This window comes from Hetaerina americana, unplaced genomic scaffold, assembly GCF_022747635.1.
Source record: "Hetaerina americana unplaced genomic scaffold, ioHetAmer1.1.p SCAF_42, whole genome shotgun sequence".
Classification (NCBI taxonomy): domain Eukaryota; kingdom Metazoa; phylum Arthropoda; class Insecta; order Odonata; family Calopterygidae; genus Hetaerina; species Hetaerina americana.
This window is the reverse complement of record NW_027287008.1, coordinates 4,210,653-4,231,269: the sequence shown is the minus strand read 5'-3', so window position 1 is coordinate 4,231,269 and position 20,617 is coordinate 4,210,653. Positions and strand designations below refer to the sequence as shown.

The 20,617-nt window shown below is 38.2% G+C and overlaps 1 protein-coding gene across 1 annotated transcript in view; it reads left to right on the top strand.

Moving 5' to 3' along the window:
• The window catches only part of LOC139692818 (peroxiredoxin-6-like), a 38,581-nt gene extending 18,690 nt beyond the window's left edge, over positions 1-19,891 (top strand). Inside the window, exons 3-5 of the mRNA XM_071591100.1 lie at positions 4,476-4,693; positions 15,957-16,029; positions 18,926-19,891. Coding sequence (XP_071447201.1) covers positions 4,476-4,693; positions 15,957-16,029; positions 18,926-19,054 — 420 coding nt within the window. The 3' untranslated portion in view covers positions 19,055-19,891. The remainder of the gene's footprint in view (positions 1-4,475; positions 4,694-15,956; positions 16,030-18,925) is intronic.
• Positions 19,892-20,617: the final 726 nt, after the last annotated feature.

Genomic DNA, 20,617 nt, shown 5'->3' with positions numbered 1-20,617 from the left:
TCCGACATAGGACTGAAGAATGTGATATTCACATAGGAAGCCGAAAGGGGCTAGTTCTTTTCCATGTGCAATTATTCGGTTCCCTCAGGGGATTTGAAATGACCTTGCCCAAAGATGTTTCTCGGGAGTCAATCCAGTAACCTGCAGCACTAGTCCCTTGGCCACCACTTCCTTACTTTATAAATATATAAGCATTTAATATATTCGTTTAGCAACGATGATAGGTCCAAAGTAGAAGCCAATCGTTTCTTGAAGGTGCTCCACTGAATGGGGCTTAATTGAAACCTTATTGATAATCACTTTTCCAAATTTTTTAAGTGCACAAAGTAATTATGTTTATGCTGTTCCGTATGAGTTTCGCTCGCCTGAAGTCGATTCTGTCACGCCCAATATTTAGTGCCACTAACAAAGGAGAAAAATGGAAGCAGCAACACTTTTCTTCAGTTTAAATGATTAACTGCATCTCAAGAGACAGAGACGCCAGGGTTATAATAGGAAATTTAAATTTTATCATGTATTCACTAAACAAATATGATTTCGTACATTTTGGCAATTTGAATTTTAACTTGCACTTCTTACAATTTAAAGCGCATATTACATTATCAATAATTTGAGTAAAAACGCAGTAAATATTTTTCATCGTTTCCTCTCAATGAGGACGTAGTTTCGTAAACTTTTAAACTACAAGTGAAAATTGAGAGAACAAAAATTTCTATCGGCAGCTTTGTGGTTCCTGGCCACATTTCCGTCGCGCAATGAGGTGAGTGCCCACACTACCGGCGCGTGGTCTCTTCTTTCTTACCTGATAGGTACCACATATTACAATCACAATGAAAATCATCATTGAGGAAATTTTCAGACTGTTCAAGAACAGAGAGAAATGGAAATGATTCTCTTTCCCTTTCACTTTAATATTTTTTACTATATATTAATTTATAATACGCCAACCAAGACGGCATTCGACGACAGAATTAGTAATAGTTGTTAACGTTTGCGCATTCCCTGAGAGCAATCAATCATTTACCTCTACCTAACTAATTAAGTTTTACTCATATTCAATATCCATTTAACGTACAGCAAATTAATTTTCTTGGTGGCCTTGGAATGCCGAATGGGAAAATTGGCCACTTCTCACCCGGGGTCATCTTTATGGTCCGTTCTTACAATGTGGCTGTATCGTTTTTATTTTCACCATCAATTTGCCAGTTGTCTACACAGGACGATCGGGATGTTATTCCGCTAGCGTTCATCGTCTCGGGGAAAAGGAGAAACATGTTCAACTACGTCGAAGGCTTAGAACTGGTCGAAGTAAAGTTCTGACACTGAGGCACATAGCAAGTAGTTAATCATAATGGGTAAATTAACCGTTTCGTGAAATTCTCAGAGTATGGATGGGGAGTGATGGGTGGGATTCAACTAAATCCTCTTCCACTCATGCCGATGTAGATTGGATAAAACTCGATATGGAGCATAGCACTTTGAAATAAAGTTGTAGATAATCCTTCACAAATCATTTTCCCGTTTAGAAAAATAATTATCATACAGAAGTGTGGAAAACAAATCAATTAACTCTTGTGATTACACGAGCAGTATGTATCTATTTTTTTCTTCTCCCTGAGCTTCGACCGTTTAAGATTTGCGATAAGATGGTGCAAATACGCCGTGCTGAGATTTCGCTATCGGTAACGGTGATTTTTCTATCAGAAATGAACTCAAGTTCATTGATGAAACAGAGTGGGAGGATTTGAAGAGTTTATGGCCGGCGGCACTGCTCCCTTCGTTCGGCATACGTACTTACTTGGAGAGAAGGCTTTATGGGGGTGGGCAATAGATTTAAATAGAGAAGAGTTATTCAATAAAATGGCATCTCAGCACAAAAATGAAACAAGAAAATTAAAGCGGAAGGAACACCCTGAAATTTGGAAAAACAAAGAAAATTTGACCAAAATTATTTGAAATATAACGCAAACACGATGTCTCTCTCCCTTTAACAGAATTAATAATATTTTCTCTTGTCAACATATCGAGTTCGGTTAATTTGTAAAAAAATACAATATCTCTCTAAATTATCCAGCGAATACATAAATACACTTTAAAATGTCTGCATTCATAGAACATTTCGAACGGCTAACTATAAATTTGAATTTAAATGCAGCGAAAACATATTTTTAAACTCATATCTACTAATTAACCTGCTGAGGCCAGGGACCGAAGAGGTATCTTGATATCACTAGTGCGACGCTATTTTTTAAAGACATTTGTCTTTGGTGGATATAGTACCGAATCACGATAATACCGATATAATGGAATAGTGGAACGTCTTTACCGGCATGCGTAAATAAAAAAGATACCAGAATTATATCGGAATAAGTAGTCTGAGAGTATTAAATTACTCATAATTACGTCTGAATATGTAAACTTTTAGCGGAAACCAAACGAATTGTTTCGGATTTCGACATGAGTTCATGTACACGTATTACCGCTTTTAAATGCTCTCTCGGAGTTATGTCTAATAACGCTAAATTGTTGAAATTAATTCTAATTTTGGCGTTTTAGGGAAAAGGTTTACAACTACGAGAAAAATTCTCAAGCAATCTTTTCCTATATACAACCAGATGGTAGAATAAAGCCCGAAGAGGAAAATTACACCCGTACATTCACTTCACACCGTTGGCTTTCGGAAATCAGCAGGAGAGAATTTGGATTTTAGCTAAAGAGAAGAAAACTACTCTTTTTTACTGAGGGTTTCCATTCCCAAATCCTTTGATTTAACATTCCTTGTCTTGAGGATCTCTTTGAGCATATGCACCTTCTCTCTACCTCTCCCTGTCAAACCATTTACTCTTGTCTTTGGTGATAAATACATTCCCTCAAAATTACCAAAACAGCAAAACAGATTCTTGTCATACTAGTCTTTAAAAAGGTATATAATGTATATATATATATATAAATACATATATATTTTTATAATAAAGGTCTATTGTAAAGGTAATGATATTAGGGCAGCAAGCGTACGTAGGCATAAGGAGCCTCCTCCTAATTATTGTAGATGGAGATAGCTTACTCCCAGGGATACTTGACTATGAGGAAGATAAAAGAACATGAAAATTGAAATCAAATAAGGCTATAGTGTTAGATAATATTCCCGCAGAAGAATTTGGATTTAGGGCTTAAGAAAACGCGGCAGGAAGAATTTCTGTGAGGTAATTCGTAGCATTTAAGGGGGAGTAAGTTGAATGGAAGATTTTGTAAGATCAGGATTAGTTCCTATCTCAAAAAAAAAGGAAAGGCAACCATACACAGTGTGTCCCATAAGTTTTAAGACTGTGGCTATAAAAGATGCAACAAGATTACAAACATTTTTGTGCATGTGAGAACCTTAGAAAAATGTTGGTTTCGCAGACAGCTAAGGTGATACTTAAGGTCGCCAATAAGAATATGGAGATAAGAGAAAATGATTACTTTGGGGATGATCAGTTCGGGAAGATGCACGTGTGATGCCATAGATCTAATGAAGTCACTAATGAAAAGGAATATAAAGTACAAGCAGGTTGTATTTGCTTGTTCAGTATATTAAAAGAAGGTCTTTGATATAGTCAATTGGGTAGAATTGATGAATTTATTATAGAAGATCAGAGTTAATTGGAGGGATGGATGGCTTAACCGCAACCTGGACGTGACTCAGAGGGATCAGCTGTGGGTGGCGGATGGAGGTTATGATAAATAATGAAGGAAATATCTTTAATACATGGTATGTACCCATTCGTGTGCATTGTAGAGTAAGTATTCGATTTCAAGACGCTCATTTTTCACGAAGTTGCTCCTGAAAACTGTAGCAAAATTATCATTTTCATACTCTAGCCAAAAACACATGAAAAAATATCTTCTATTTTGCTGTATGGCAAAATAATTTACAAATTTTATTATTTTACGACTTTATGGGATAAATACAATCTTTTTAAGGAGAATTTTTGTTGACTCATGGAACATGTGTTTCGATCTCTACTTGCAAGTGCTCACGATCATAACGGAAGTAAGGAGAAGCACCATTAAGTGTTCCTCAAAGCAAAAGAAGTGCAATATTTGCATGAATCCTGAACTTCCTGTTGTGACCTACTTAGTTTTAGCTTACGTTCAAACACCACCTGCCACACAAACTTGTAGTGACACGCGTGGAGAATGTGGCCACAGGTAATCGAAAATTATCGTAATTCGATTGTAAAAATTCGTTTTGGATGCATTAGAACTTAAATGCGTTATACCTAGTGTATGATAGTTTTTCGATACATTCGGCAGGCTTGTTGTTTTAGTGAACCCATCTAAAAACAATACGAAATGTGATATTTTCCTTAAACGAGAGGGCAGGTCCATACTGCCAGTCCCTCCCACCCCGGGCGTCCCGGTAAGGTGTGCGCGAGGCCGACTAGTCTATCAGTGCTTCAAACTTACGGCGTGATTTTTTTTCGTTTGCTCAGGACATCAAGTCATACTGCCTTGACATCCCCGGGGAATTCCCGTACCCGATTATAGCCGACGAGAAGAGGGAGCTGGCGGTCAAGTTGGACATGCTGGACGAGGACCAGAAGGACGACACGGAGGCCGGTCTCACTGTCCGGGCCCTCTACATCGTTGGACCGGACAGGAAGCTCAAACTGTCGATGGTTTACCCGTTCTCCACGGGAAGGAATGTCGAGTGAGTGCATCGAGTGGGCGGGGGCGGGTATGGGGATGGGATGAGCCTTCCCACGGGTGCATGCATGCAGCCGTATTTCCTCTGTTTGCTTGGAGGCCTCAAGAAAATGTTTGACTTAAGATAAGGCTGCTTCCGTTGGTGGTGAGAGACTATCCATACATTTCGTCACCCGCGAAAGGGAAGTAGGAAAAGAAATTTACTTCGGAAATCGTAAGTTAAACATGAGGGAGGGGTTAGCACATATGATACAACATGTAATACGTTAGAAATGTACGCGATTAAACGACTTATCATTAATCCCAGTTACTTTCGCACTAAATCCCACTTGAAAGACCGATGGTCAGTTGTACCTTCAATCGACAACATTTATTCGAAGTTCTTAAGTCTTAAGGAATACGGGGGTAGGTGTAAATATAATCATGGAGAGGACTGGACGTGTGTGAGAAAAGAGACATGTGGGTTTTCAGGTTCAAAATAGTCAAGTATGTTTTATGTATTATATATCGATAGCACTTCAGTAAAGGAAAGGGTTAATATTTAATGAATAACCCCATTGCTGTGCGTTTTAAAAATATTACTTCTCGCGACCTCTACGTAGTTAATTAAAAATAGCAATTTTCCACAAAAATAAAATTTAATGCGTCTGGTTTCAATGTTACTACATCATCATCAGGTAAATTATGTAGTAACCTGATGATGATGTAGTAACATTGAAACCGGTCGCATTAAATTTTATTTTTGTGGTAAATTGCTATTTTTAATTAATCATGATATTCCACCATATCACGCCTGAAACGTCTCTTTTTACCTCTACGTAGTGTTGTATTATTGTGCGCCTGTCTTCGAAATCGTAAATGACATAAGCAGTCGCATTATTCCATGTATAATTATATAATTATGATTGGTATTAACTGGTTTTACCCTGTAAAACTTTGAAGATATATTACTTCTAAAATATATTGGCTGTATTAATGATATATTATGCGTGTACATGTTAGTAGATCGTGAATGAAGAATTTAAACGGATGCAGTTTGTTTAAGAATAAAATTTACAAAGGCAATATAGAGAGTTATGTAGAAATAGAGTTTTCTATTTAGATTAAGGAACTGACGGGAAAATTGGAATATAAAGTATGGCGGTCTCATACTTTTTCTTCTACTTCTTTACATCTCCTGTGGGACATTAATAAAGCAGTAGTGACCTAAGGCAAATTATGGAATTGATGTTTGCATTTGATCAAGTATTCAATAAAAATTAAACGTTATATTTCCTAACTCTATGGAAAATGTGTCTATTTGATCATAGCCTATGTTTAATAGCCTGAATACGTTAGCACGAAATGTATAGGCTACTGATATTTCTCTAATTAGCTTTAAAGATATAATTTTTATCAATGAATTCTATCAATGGTGAATTATTTTAATTGATAGAAAACTCAACTGAGCGTCTGCATTTGGACATGCTGAAAACAATGAAATTGATTCTGGAACAAGATTGAATGATTCTAACTTGGGTGATTAGAGATTTTCCAGGAAACCCTCATCAAGGGGTTTGAAACAGTTTCAGAAAAAAACTCGATAATAAAAATTTGGCAGTGTTAAAAGTTTTGATTAAGCGTTTTTCTTCTAGAACCGTTTTTTTATGGGAGTAAAATTGTCAAAAACACCGCGTGCAAAATGGAATCGCGAACGAGAACCGCCTCCGCATTTAGTTCATGAAATACCTCACTAGAGGACAGGAGTTGTCGCTACGAGGGTGAGGCTTTGACTCAGAAAACCTTCGAATCAAGAGTTCGTGCGAATTACAGCAACACGTCTTTCCGTTGATGAACACAGCAAAGTATTCAAAATTTTTTAGCAATACGACAGTTTGTTATCGATATAGAGACAGAGCCACTTATTTATGACGCTTAGTCATGGGAATGAGAGCGAATGAATTTCTGCTGAATAAGTGAATACACACACTGCTGTGTAACAGGCATGTGGGACTCTAAAGAGGAATAGCTTAGCTATTCTACACACCGTTCCTAATACCAGTAACTTCCCTCTTGTTCTTCTTTGGAATGCAATTGCTGCGTAAAAGCAGCAGTAAGGTTTTAGGAAAAAATATGAGAACTTTATTTTCGGTCTATTTAATATTTTTTAGTACCCTGGAAGCCACTGGTATGGTGTGTGACTAGGGTGAATACACAGCAGACTACTTATGACCCAAAATACTTTTCCCCCTAGCGCGGTCGGACAACGTTATTCTGATCTTTTATCGTTCGTGGAAAAAATTACATGTTAAATCTATCCGTTCTACTCTTAATCTATCGAATTCTATTGGTATTATCACGCATACTGTAGTACAATGGGGATGATAACTTTTAATATCTATTTTTTGTTAATTAAATATTAATTAAGAGTGTGATTCTTTATTTATAATGTACGAAAATATATATCGGTAAGGTCTAAAGTGAAGTCACCACTGCTCCATAATATAATTGTTTCATTGATCTATTTGGACATATTTGAGTTTTGGGAAAGTATTCAGCTGAAATAAAATCTACGACACATATGAACGAAGCACAAGTTTTCATCACAGGTATCAATTACATGTTCTACTATCTCTTGTGTCACGTGATTATGAGGTAGTCTTACATTTATCACGGATTTCCGTGTTGCGCATTTAGCCGATTGGAAACCATAGAAGCTAGAAATTCGTTGTGGCTTCCAACGGAAACATTTCAAGGCTGCGACTTTTGTAGTTCACTAATTATATTAAGCCTGATAAGTCAATATTAGAGGGGAACCTCAATGTTTCCTTATAATTGCGGAAACTCGCTCATCGCTTCCTAGTTGGCGATAATCTAGTGCTGACGTTCATCGTGGATAATTATACATTATTTACCTGATGAAATACCCTTTAATATTTAACGGGGATGTTATAAATTATAATCCATTCACTCTACTACAATTTTCAATCGAAAACAGATTATGACCATATAGTGGCACAGCATTTTTAAGATGATGGAGAAGTAACCCAATATCCGCACATTTCGTTCCACAGAAAAATTATTTATTCTTCAACTAGTCTCATTACTTTGTTGTATCATGAGGCTCCTTCTTGAACGTGTTGCAGCGTAGGGTGTCTAGTTGGAGACTAAATATATTTTCTGTGGAACGGAATTCTGCATATTGTTAGCCTCTATATTACCATTATGGAGTTTCAAGAAATCTCGGCCACAGCTATTTCTCATTTCAAATTTTTAAATTTTCCATTGTCAAATATTCAAAGATCCAAAAAAAAAAATTTGTGCAATTCACTTTCTACTCGACGTATATAGGGCATGGCATGGTGATGAAAGTTGTGGTATATCTTCTGAGATGTCTGGGGAGAAAGAGTTCCCTACCCGCTGGGATACGCGAGAAGAAGTCATTCACTGTTCTACCATGCACTGTTTCCTCGTTCTCTCTCCCTGTCCTAAATACGAGCCTCCGATACCATTACACCGGTCTCTGCTGACGAGGGTTCCGGCGAAGACAGTATTTCAAATGCAGCGTATTATTTCCTCTTTCGTTGCCCGTAGCCGAGATGAACGATTCAACTTTCAATGGTTACCGCTGAAACAATACCCGATTAAAATCAATGAAACGTGTTAATAAATAAAAAAATAAATAAAAATGCTTGAAATTTTTATTTATTTTAAAATATTTCCACTTTCTACTGAACAAACTTCGCATACAGAAGTACAGTTAATTAATTATAGTTTTTATTCTAATGGCTGGTATTATTTTTCTTTCGTAAACCCCATAACAAATATATTAATTATAAAATTGAATGCGAAATTTTCTAGTCAATGAAATTTCTTTCTCTCCGTGCATTTATCTTTCAACCTAATTTCAATTACCAAATTGATTTTTCGACCCAATCCATTGCTTAATTCCAAGTATATTATAATCGTCTTCTTGCCCTCTATTTTTCATAATCTTAAACATTTTTTATTCAAACAATGGATTTATAAAAATCAGCATGTACCACTGTTTACCTTTTTCATTGTTTATGAATAATTGCATTTCACTCAACGACTTTCGTTTTGTCAATTTCAAAATTTTCTTCTATCTCACATTTGTCTTCTGCAATTCCATATTTCTCTTCACACATCAGAGCGTGCCAATTATATACCAATATTAGGTGTTATATCACTATTTACCCTAATAAAAATTTATTTTTCATTTCTTTTGCACATGAGTATTATATCTTTAAACGATCTGTATGCATATTACTATGGGAAAGGGATTGCCTAGACCCAACATTTGGAAATAGATCTGTTAAACGTTTAGAAATCATCAAAACATGGAAGATCCCTATTAATTTACAACAACAATAGTTTAAAAACTTCAAAGATATTAGTTTCAATGCCAATACGGGTTAATTTGCAGAGCGTTGATTGTCCATAGAGACAAAGCTCGAGAAAGTAAATGAAAATCGTTAAAATACACACTCAATTGAAATATTTTCCAATATTCGAGTTAGGTACGAAAATAGATAAACAAGAGTAAAAGGTGGTATATATTATCTGAATTTTCATCTGAGACCCCTGCTTGAAGATACATTATTCCATATTTTAATGATCGAAAGAAAATGTTTGTACAGAAAATTTTAGTTTTCCCATTAAACGCATGATTGAAAAATACGAGTATAAACGTTTATGACTTGAACTCGGGCCAGTAACTCAAGCTTAAACGAGTAATAGGTGCTGAAGAAGAAGAAGTGTCTACAAGGAGTCCTTGTTTAGTTTCCTTTAGCAAATTACAATTCAATTCCAGCATTAGTTTTGGCTTGAGAACGAAACAAACAAACACACTCTAAGATTTTAATTTATTTCTATTTGGGATTTAAACCCCTTATAATGTTTATAAAAAGCACGGCCGCCGGCATTCCTTTAGGCTAATACAACTGAAGATGCCGAATATAATGTTGGAGAAACTATTGTATTTTATTAAACATTATTAGTAAATTAAATCAAAAAATCATCAACAACTTTCTGCGGAAGTTTTTACAAAGATTTTAAAGTTGATATATAAGTAAGGATATACTTACATATTGAATTCAAGAATACATCTCTCAAGGAATACAGGCATGTTTTCCTGTTGCATCGAAAATCAGGATGTTAGAACGTAAAATAGAAAGGAAAATATTAAATTGACTTCAATTAAATTGAAATATTTTAAGTCGTAATATTTTAAGCACTGGGATGTAATTTAGCCGTTACTTTTACGTATTGAAGAGAAAATAATTTTTAAAATATTCATTCATATTAAGACTCATTTCAATTCTAAATATTTTGACTATGATGACCAGGGACAAACTAATCTTCCGCCCTTTGAACTTCACTGACTTCGTCTTATGCGATCGATAGCTAACAAGAACTGACATATATGTACATAAAATTTGTTCTCAATTGTGTGAATCCCTTATTTACATAAAATGAGTGAACTTTCTCCATCACTGCGAATGAAATAAGAACGAGATTTGTTTGAAAGGCAAAGCTCGAAATAAAAAAAAATATTTTCGACGAGCTTTGAACTATAAGATACTGTGACATTTAATGTAAAATAAATTGCTCCAAGACTTTTACATGTGGCCAAATTACTGGAAAGAAATTTACCTTTACTACGATAACCGTAAATCTTTGCGCGTATGAAGTTTAATCATTTTATCTGATATCGTGGTGGATTAAAACTTATTACCACTTTTATAGCGCCCGGTGATATAAATATGTATTTGGACATTATCTCACCTTTTAAATTAACGACATTTTTTTTGCATCTTGAGTCGGTACCAATTATATACCACTGTAATTGTAGCTCTAGATATCTGTAGTTCTGGTTATCAAAACCATTCATTGTCTATTTTTATGTTTCCTCCTCTTTCTGATTGAATTTATTGATATCGGAAGCAAGGTCTTCCTGAGAGGGAGGGAGAGAGAAAGAACAGATATAGATCTTTGAGTCAGTAGCAAGAGTAGTTCACGACCTATTCTTTTAGTTTGAGCGGGTTATCGAAAAAAATTCATTGACTTCAAAAATGGGTCCCTCCCTTGTCTGATAGAATTCCTTGACTTCGAAAACGAGGCTCGACTTAGAAAAAGGAATTACGCATTAACTTGACCCTCGGCTGCCGACCCTCGGCTAACTGAATGGGATGAAGCGTCCCGAGATCACCCTCCGTAACTGGAAAATAGGGTCCAGGCGTGCGTGCACCGGTGTGTGCTCCCCCACAGACATCCAATCTCCCGGGAAACTCCTCGATGCCGCGCGAACCGAATATCTTAACCTGTCGTGCTCGAGAGAAATAAGGCAACATCTTTATTGCCTTATCACGGAGCCATTCCACTCGCTTAAGGGGAAGGTGACCTTTCGAATGGCCAGTTTCTCGTGCTCGCAAATTGCGACTTTGTTCAAAATCGCCCTCGCGTGTCGTCCTCCCCCTCCCGAATCGCCGAGACGCTCGCTCTCGCCTTCACCCGCCTCCTCGACTTAGCCACTCCGCACACCCTCGCGGATGTCCTCCCCGCACCGAATGGCGACGGCATCTTCCCGTGCCGCTCGCCCGCCTCCTAAGCGACGGAACCACCGGCGTCGCGAGCTGCACCGTCGCATAAATTTCGATCGAGGGCGGCCGTTTCTCTCTCCCTCCCGCTTCGACCGTCGGCGGTAGGATACTTAACAATCGCGTGGAGACCCAATAGAGGACGACCTCCCCCTTACCTTCGTTTCCTTCTCCAACCTCTTTCCTTACCCCCCCGCCCCTCAAATACTGCTTCATTCCTCGCCACGTCTCGCCAACTTCTCTCGCACTCACTCAGACACAACCACACACTCACCCACTCGAGGATTGAGACGCAGGAGTAAGTAATCCGAGAAATGACGGGGATAATCTCGGTCGGATCTCGCTCCTCCATCCTCATCCCTTCCCCCCTTCCCACCCTCACCCCGGCCCATCTTCCGAGCAAACTGCCGCGGAAGGGAACATTGATTTAGCATCCGGTTGCCCTCCGCTCGCGTGGTCCATTCATCCAAGCGGACTTGCGACATGTGCGGACGCTTATCAGATAATGTTACCCCCGCAGCAGCAGTCGCCGCGGCGAGGAGGAGTTCGGGCGTGATAAAGGGATAACACAATATCCGCGGGTTCCTCGAATTGGATCCCCGGCCATCCGCGACAGGGACATCTACGGGCGATTTCATTTCATTATGTCTGCCTCGTCTCACTCGCTGTTCATCGTATCACGACCATCAATCCTCGTTCAAGTATTTAAAAATAAGATTGTTTTGGCCATTAGCGATAACATTTCACAGCTAACTCAGCGTCGGGGGCTAGTCGTTAAGGATGAAGAAGCATGGAAATTCACCCATAAATTATTTTTTCCTAAGAAATTTGGAGTTATTTCAGAACAGTTGCGAAATCTTGTTTGGAGTATACTGATGATAATTGCTCGTAAAGGACACCAAGGAAGAAGTCATTTCAGAGAATGTAAAAGAAACGACGTGATACCGAATTACTGGACCTTAGAACTAATTTTGTTTTCAAGTTGGAAGGTGATCGCACAATGGGAGTAGAGGTTAATATAAATTTATTTATATAGTTATTTCAAAATATGGCGTAGCGTGACAATTAGCTCTGAAATGGGCTAGAATAGGATGCTCTAATCACCAAAATGAGAGGGCATATTCCTGGAAAAAAGGGCAAATATTTATCATCAAGGGTATATCGGATGTCCGGCTAGGCTTCCGCGGAAAATCAAGTTTTAGTTATATTTCGATCAGTATCATTGGAGCGACAACCCTTAAGGCACGTTTTACTATTTGTGTTGCCTTCTCTTGGATAAAAGCCTCGGGATTTCTCGGATATACTTTTCGTATGGAAATCCATAATTGTCCCAGAGCTTCAGCTTTTGTTGATACGTGATTGAATAGTTTCGATCGTTACTCGGGATGTCTCCCATCATTGTAAATGCAATTTTTACATGGTTGTACCATTGACTTGCGCATCACAGTCAAAGATTATCGGTGTACTGCAATTATTCGTGGTGTCTCGGCAAGTCTGGGAGTTCTAATTACTTTCTACTCTAAAACCGATATAGTCACTATTATCTGTCTTAAAATGTGTTGCGTGATTTTTTTTATAGGAAATGATTTCGCCTGGAGGGATACTCGATTTCAGGACTGCCACCGTATTTCATTTCTCAATGGATGAAGTGGTACTTTTTGCAGTAGTTCATTAATTGAGTCCTCAGGAAAATCGATAAGTGTTATACACTGTAAACAAATCTTTACACATTTATTTTTTATTGTGAAAGATCGTTCGTAATGCCGAGCAATGTCTAACGTTAATAAAGAGGCTCCGCATTGCCCAACACTTCCTGTGGAGACAAATGCACGCCTAAACCCGTTTCTCAATGGATTTGCCACCTTTTTTTATCGCTTGTCTCTCTCTTTCTCTGCTCCTCTGCTATCTTAATCTTCCAATCTATATCTTGGATTTCACATCTCATTGTATCCACTATCAATATCTTCTCTTCACTTCCGTTCCAACGCTTAAAGAAGAAAAAAACACCCTAAGGTTAAATCGCCTCGTTACTTGCATCGCGTCTCTTCAAGATACGCATAAACAAATGAACGGCGGAATTGTGATGACATTCAGTCGCTCGAATTTCAGCGATTCCATCGCAGGAAATGGCCGCGTCACGCTAACGGAGATCAGCTCGTGCGGGATATTCGCTTTTTTATTCGTCGATTCGTAGCGTGTCGATTTCTTAATTTTTATACCGCTGGAGACTAACGTGTTTTTGAAACTGTGAAACTAACGTGTTTTTACACGACTCGATAAATGGGAAGAAGTACCCTCATCTTAACTCCTAGAGCACACGGCAATTCTCTACAGTCAATGTTCCTAACCGATATCAGTACTATTTGACACTGATTTCTCAATATTGAAGATACTCTGAGACTGCGATGCTTCTTACATGCAAATAAATATTATGTGTTTGTGACATTATTATTCTGAATTGGCCAAATCTTGAGATGGATGCCATCATTCTTCTTTCCTAGCAACCGCGTTTTTTTCCTTTAGAAATCATTATTGAAGTGAAACGAATTCCAATGGTAACGACTTGGAAATAATTACAATAAAAATTATCCATCTTATCCTTTGATGAAGTAAAGGGTAAAAACTGAAGCGGCTCTTTGGATGTGGATACCGTATGTAAATGAGTTGAATTGCGATACAAATCGTCCTGACCTTGGGACGAAATTATTGCATGAGTAAATATTAATTATATTGTTGGATTACGCGTATTCTCATGTTTTATTTGATGAGCGGTCAAATTATTTGTAAATACCGAGTAACAAGTGAAGTGGTGATGGTGAGAGAAGACTATGAGAGACTCTCACAAGTGGATGAGGAGAATTGATTGGACGCGTTCTTGGGCGATTAGTAGTTCCGAAGGCCATAATTGAAGGAGCTACAGAGAGGGAGGAATTACAGAGGACGGCCAAGGATGAATTACGAGAAGCAGGTGATGGAAGACGTCAACGCAAGGAACTATGAAGGATTATAAGAGATTAGTAAATAAGAGGAGGCTTGGAGAACCGCTATGTTGTATTACTCCGATTGATAATCTATGATGATGATAATCAAACAGTTCTATGCCTCCATGGACGAGTGTACTCAGTAGCAATACAGAAACTGGGTTTTAATTGAAACACGTCATCGTTCGTCTTCCAAAGCAATCGTGTTTTTTCCTTTGCATTGATTACTGAATGCGATGAACTCTATTGATATCAACTTGGAAATGATTGCAATACAAATTCCAAAGAAACTGCGGGAGATGCCGCAACGGTAACTTTTAACGGAGTCATCCGCTAATGAGCAATTCCATGCAACAATTTCAGAGTGTCAAAATCATTCACCTTGACTGGGATCCCAGTCAAGGCGAATGATTTTTACACTCTGAAATTGGTGCATTGAATTGCAATACAAATCATTCAGGGATTTCTTTAATTAAGTAATGGGAAAAAATTGAGTGGGCCTTTCGATATGTTGATGCCTCATATTAAAGCGTATATAAAGATTTGGATGTCCTCGGCTATGAAATGTATTCAACGAGACACACTACCATTTAACCAATAAAAAAACTGGTGTATATGCTGTGGCAATTTTGTTTCCGGGAAATGTTTGGCTGACAACTCTGCTTTCGAACTTACGAGTTACTGATATGTTAACAGATTACAGTCAAGTGGGAATGGAATATTTAAAAGTTAGCCTCACTTTACCTCTCTTATTGATCATCTTTACAAGTTTCAAATAAATGCTTATGACAGTTATCGGCTAAAAAAATTTTCCTTCGACATTTAATCTTCATTTATTCGATTAGAGAGAGAACTGGTTACACTGCAGAAGGAACGGAATATAGTACATTTTGTTATTCAAAAAATTATTTTCATAATAGGTGGTATTCAAAAAGTTTAGCTTAAAATTTCTCAAAGAAAAAACTTACGCATGTTACATATTCTCAATTTTTCTGATGCATCTAGCCAAATTTTTATGCAAAGATTGTTCCAAATTTTGTTGCTAAAGAACCAGATGGCTATCTCCCCATCTGGTATTTCATTTCTCCGTTGCGAGATTTTTATCATAATAAATTGAATTGAGTGATCTTTACAGGTTAAACATATCTTGATAAATATTTTTACCATAGGAGCGATAAATAAATAGAAATATACAAGTGCATCATAAAATTTGCCAACCGATGGGAATACAAGGCAGCGTAATTCGTGATGAGTACTATAATATATCATACACGGAGATTCGTTTATTTTCGGGTAGCTGAGGAGTGACTTGTTTGCTTGGTTAAAGAAAAATGATCGCTGAAATTTATGGTTGAACTTAATTTCAGACGCTCTTGGCTGCGAAAAGTCTACCGGAATTTTAAATATCCATGAAATAGTCAACAAATCGAACAAATATCAATAGTTTTAAGTTAACGATGGCCCTAAAGGTGCCCTTTCTATTTACTTTAAATGTCTCCCATTTTAAATGACGTGTTACCTGGCAGAACGCCAAAGAATCCCATGAGGTAATTTCGTTACTTCATTGAATTTATCTCATAATGGTATTTCTTCAAGGTTCATGATGGTCTACAATTAAGTCGATGCAACATTTGTGAGTAACCTGGGAATAAATATTAAACTTTTCTTTTTTCCTATTCCTTCACAGTGAAATCCTTCGCGTCATTGACTCCTTGCAGCTAACGGCGAAGAAGCAGGTGGCGACACCTGCTAATTGGACGGTGAGTGAAAAATAAATTACTCAACATATACCATAATGTGTAAGCAAACTTTATCTACTTACACAAAACAACTTCACTTGGCACATTTCCAAGGCCGCCCCAACTCTTGATTCGCTACAATGGGCTCTTATCCACGAACACGTCCGTAGATTCCACGGAATAAGTTGAAGGGAATCGGTTTCGGAATGGCAATAGGGGATCGAAGTTAAGATGAATAAGACAATCGACGTAGAACGACATATCCGAACGGAAGGCAAACTGCTAAAGCGTAGCATCTCAGAAATGTGTTCTTCCCTGATTAGAATACATAAATACGTTTGACCTTCGATTAAAATAATTTCGCGCAAACGAATCAATGAAAGAAACCTGAAAGCAAAGAGTAATGCTTTAAAATTTTCAAATTAGGCATTAACTTTTGGAATAGATAATCTTAGATATAATACGTGTATACGATTGATCATTGCACTTACGATCTCATTAATGGTAACCCAATACACGTGTTCATTTCTTTGGCTGTAAAATAGTGAAATGCTCTCGACGATTCATTACTCATTTCCTTTTTTTATGCATTTATATTATCTTATATAAATGTATATGTATATACATACATATATAATAATGCATGTGTATGTATGTATATACGAGGGTCATCCGGAAAGTAGTACCCGTTCGTGCCGCATGAAGTGCTGACGACGCGAGTAGCCGCTGGACGAGGTCAGATAGCTTCAGTGGCTTGTCTGCCTTCTCTGAGCCAAGTTGCGTGACGCTAGCATTGCCTGTGTTGTTTCTGTGATTGTTTACAATGTTTAAAAAAATTGAGAACGCCGCCAGTTGTGAAGTGAGGGCAGTGATTAAATTCCTCAATGCAAGAAACGTTCGCCCATGTGATATTCATCGCCAATTAAAGGAGGTGTATGGAGACAATGTAATGGACGAGTCGTCTGTTCGGCGGTGGTGTCGCAACTTCAACATGGGGAGGGGGAACACACATGACGATGAGCGTTCGGAGAGACCGTCTGTCATTACAGACCAACTGGTGAGCTCAGTTGACGAATTCGTGAGGAACGATCGGCGCGTCACAATTGATGACATCTGTGAGCATTTTCCCAATGTTTCTCGAACAATTGTTCATGAAATTGTTAAACACCATCTGCATTATGCAAAAATTTGTGCAAGATGGGTCCCTCGCGTATCTCAATGAGCTGGCGGCGAAGGACTATGCAGCAGGAATACAGAAACTTGTCACACGTTATGACAAATGCCTTAATTTGCTTGGAGATTATGTTGAGAAGTAGTTTAAAGTATCCTCTTTCAAATAAAATTTTTTATGTTTGTTAATATTTACTTTTGTGTCTTTATTTCACGAACGGGTACTACTTTCCGGATGACCCTCGTGTGTGTGTGTGTATATATATATATATATATATATATATATATATATATATACACATACATACATGCATTAGTCTACAGGGAGTAACTTATATTATATATATATATATATATATATATATATATATATATATATATATATATACATATATTTATATATATGTATACACTCGTACATGTATATATATATTAATATGTGTGTGTGTGCGCGCGTTTCAACAATCGTTTAATTCAAAGTAATTTGGTCCTTTATAAATTAGTTTTGAAGACATTGCTACGAAAAGACTACTGGCTAAGTTTTGATACCTCGTAAGAAATACTACGTTGAGTGGTTACAGGTAAGTTTGGATGAATTAGAGTGACAGTATTTTGTGTATTTTACTTCACCTTTAACACTTCAAATCTGAATATTTCTGTGTTACCTACAGTTCTGTAACACCGGAATTTGAGGTTAACTCTATTATTGCAATTGTAATTTAATTTTGATTAATGCAATTGTACCTGCTTACGGAAAGTAATCGCCATAATATTCTTATGCACATCCTGGTTTAAAATGTTTGGCTTTGCCCTGCAAACTCGGTACCCTTACTCCACTAAGATAAAGCACAGTAAACACCAAAAAAGAGTATCTTAGTAATAATTTTATTTATATAACCTGTTAAATATTAATTAATAATTATGCATATTTTAATGAATTTTATAATGGGAAGGCAATGAAAAGTACCTGTGAGACGAAAGATGATGTTTAGGGTGTACTAATAAATAAAAATTTGGTAGTTTGGATGAAATGACCCAGAATTTGAAACTCGATCAGAAGTACTCTAATTTAGTCCAATCAATTACTTCCAGATTCTTTACAAGTGTTTTCACTCTACCAATAGCCCCCATCTTAAGGATTCTGGTGGAATTTAAAATTAAATATTTTGCACCAGCATACAGGCTCCTTCGTGCCTCTCCATTGGAAGAAAAATTTTATGTCACTTACTCCTTGTCAATTGGACAAGTTCTTTAATGAACTCTAAATTTTTAATTCCTATAATGGATGTGGACTTCGGTAAAATGTCTCTCAATGGCTCAACTTCAATTCTAGGAGATAGCTTTCGAAAGTTTATGGTCTACAAATTTATGGGAAATGAGTCAGTGGATTACATAAACGAATCAATGAATTCAAAGAAATTGCGGAAGATGTCGGGACAGTAACATTTAGCGGAGTCATCCTAATGCAAATGCGCATTACAAATGCAACAATTTCGAAGCGCAGACTTGCCAAGTTTGTGGAATAGTCTGAAACCATAGGGTAAAGAATGGAAGTAAAGTATGGGATAACAAGAATGAACAAATGAAATAGACCAATAAATTGAAAAAAAAACTTTCGATAAAGGAATGGCGAATGTGAATTGATCCACAAATCTGATCCAAGGTTGCAATTGCCATTCAATTGTTTGAGACGGGTTTCAGGGTCATTTCTCTCGTTTCTCCCTCTGTATGTGGCCGCGCTCTCCAGCCGGGCGATAAGGTCATGATTCTGCCGAGTGTCAAGAAGGAAGAGCTGTCGAAGCTGTTCCCTGGGGGCGTGGACACCGTCAAGATGCCCTCCGGGATCGAGTACGTCCGCACCACGACCGACTACTGAAACGGGGACGAGCTCGCCGGAGCCGCGAGAGTCCACGTGGTGGCGGGTAGGGAGAGAGGGCAGTGGGGGGTTGGGGGGGGGGTTTCTTCTTCATCGAGGAGGGCCCTCGACACAATTACCATTCAAGTCCACGCCACATCAAGAGATAAACTCACTCTCTCCCTCGACCATCCTATTCTCTCCTCCGCCAACCACTCTCCCCTCCCTCCTCCCCGGGGACCCTCGTCTCCCCATCATTCCAATCGCCCACGCACACACTCCCTCCCACCCCCTCTCCGATCCTCCCCCCCCCCCCCCGAAAAATCTGGGGATAGTCGCCGGGTCGCGCCGATGAGGGAGCGGCTTCCTTCAGGACACCTTTTAACCCGTTGGTCACGCAGGGGAGAGGAAGACCCTACACACCTACCCACCATACCGCGGGGCGTGAGAAAGGAGGAGGCGGAGGATGGCGGGAAGGAGGAGAAGGGCGGGGCGCGGTATTTCTCTCACGACCCAATCACCTGCGCGCGCCTGTTTCCTGGTGACACGGTTCATATCCACGCAGTCACACTTCCCACCTAGAGAGAGAGAGAGAGAGAGAGAGATTTGGGCTTGATTTACTGCCAAAAATAAGCTAAAGTTGAATTTATCTTTCCTGTGAATGCTTCATAAAAAATGCAGTTAGCGTGATTCCTCAGGGCACGATAGCTGAATTTTAAATTGCCAAAAGTACTCCTTTTCAGTATCTTCTGAGTGCATTTATTCATAGAAAAAATGTACCTATTTGGAAATTTTGATGATTTACATTGTAACTAGTGTATTTGTAAATAAAGCGTGTCCCCCTTATCATTTCTCGGATGTTTTGTTATTTTTATTATAAAACCTTTGATCCATTATTTCTGGACTTAATCCTGCTAAATTTGTCACAAATCAATGGGCTAATCCATGCGGTTAAGACCCTCATCTTTCGAAGCTGCAAGTCAACTCCTAAGTTTTCATTCTTTTTGGTCGTCCTGAGAGTGACCGCGGCAGCACATCCGTTTCAATGCTCTTGCCAACGGGTCAATGGATGCGATTTGTAAGGAATGATATTGAATATTTGTTTTTCTGAAGGATTTCCAAATTGACTTATTTCCCAATTACGATGCGCTTTGAAAATACTCGGACTAAGTTCTTCACTTGTGGAGGGAGCACTTCAACGGCACATAAGAATTGAAGATTCCTTTTTGATTATTTTCTTGTGATTTCCTCTTCTTGCTGGAGGATTATGCCGCTGGAGTGAAAACTGTTTTATGTTGCTGCTCTGGTGAAAAAATTTGGAATTGATGCATCGGATTCGATGAATGCTGTCCCTGGCATCAGCGCCATGCAGCAATTCCTGAACCAACAAAACTCTCTCGGTCATGGATTATTGGCGACAGAAGATATGGAATCCCCCTCCGAACATCACATTTACTCGTTTTTTATTTGCGTACATCGAGTTTTTATTGACTTCGCTTCGTTATTGCTTCCTGAGCAATGTCACGTACTTATTTCTCCTCCACTTAAATAAACACGAGAAGAAAGGGTACCTACTTTTTGGAT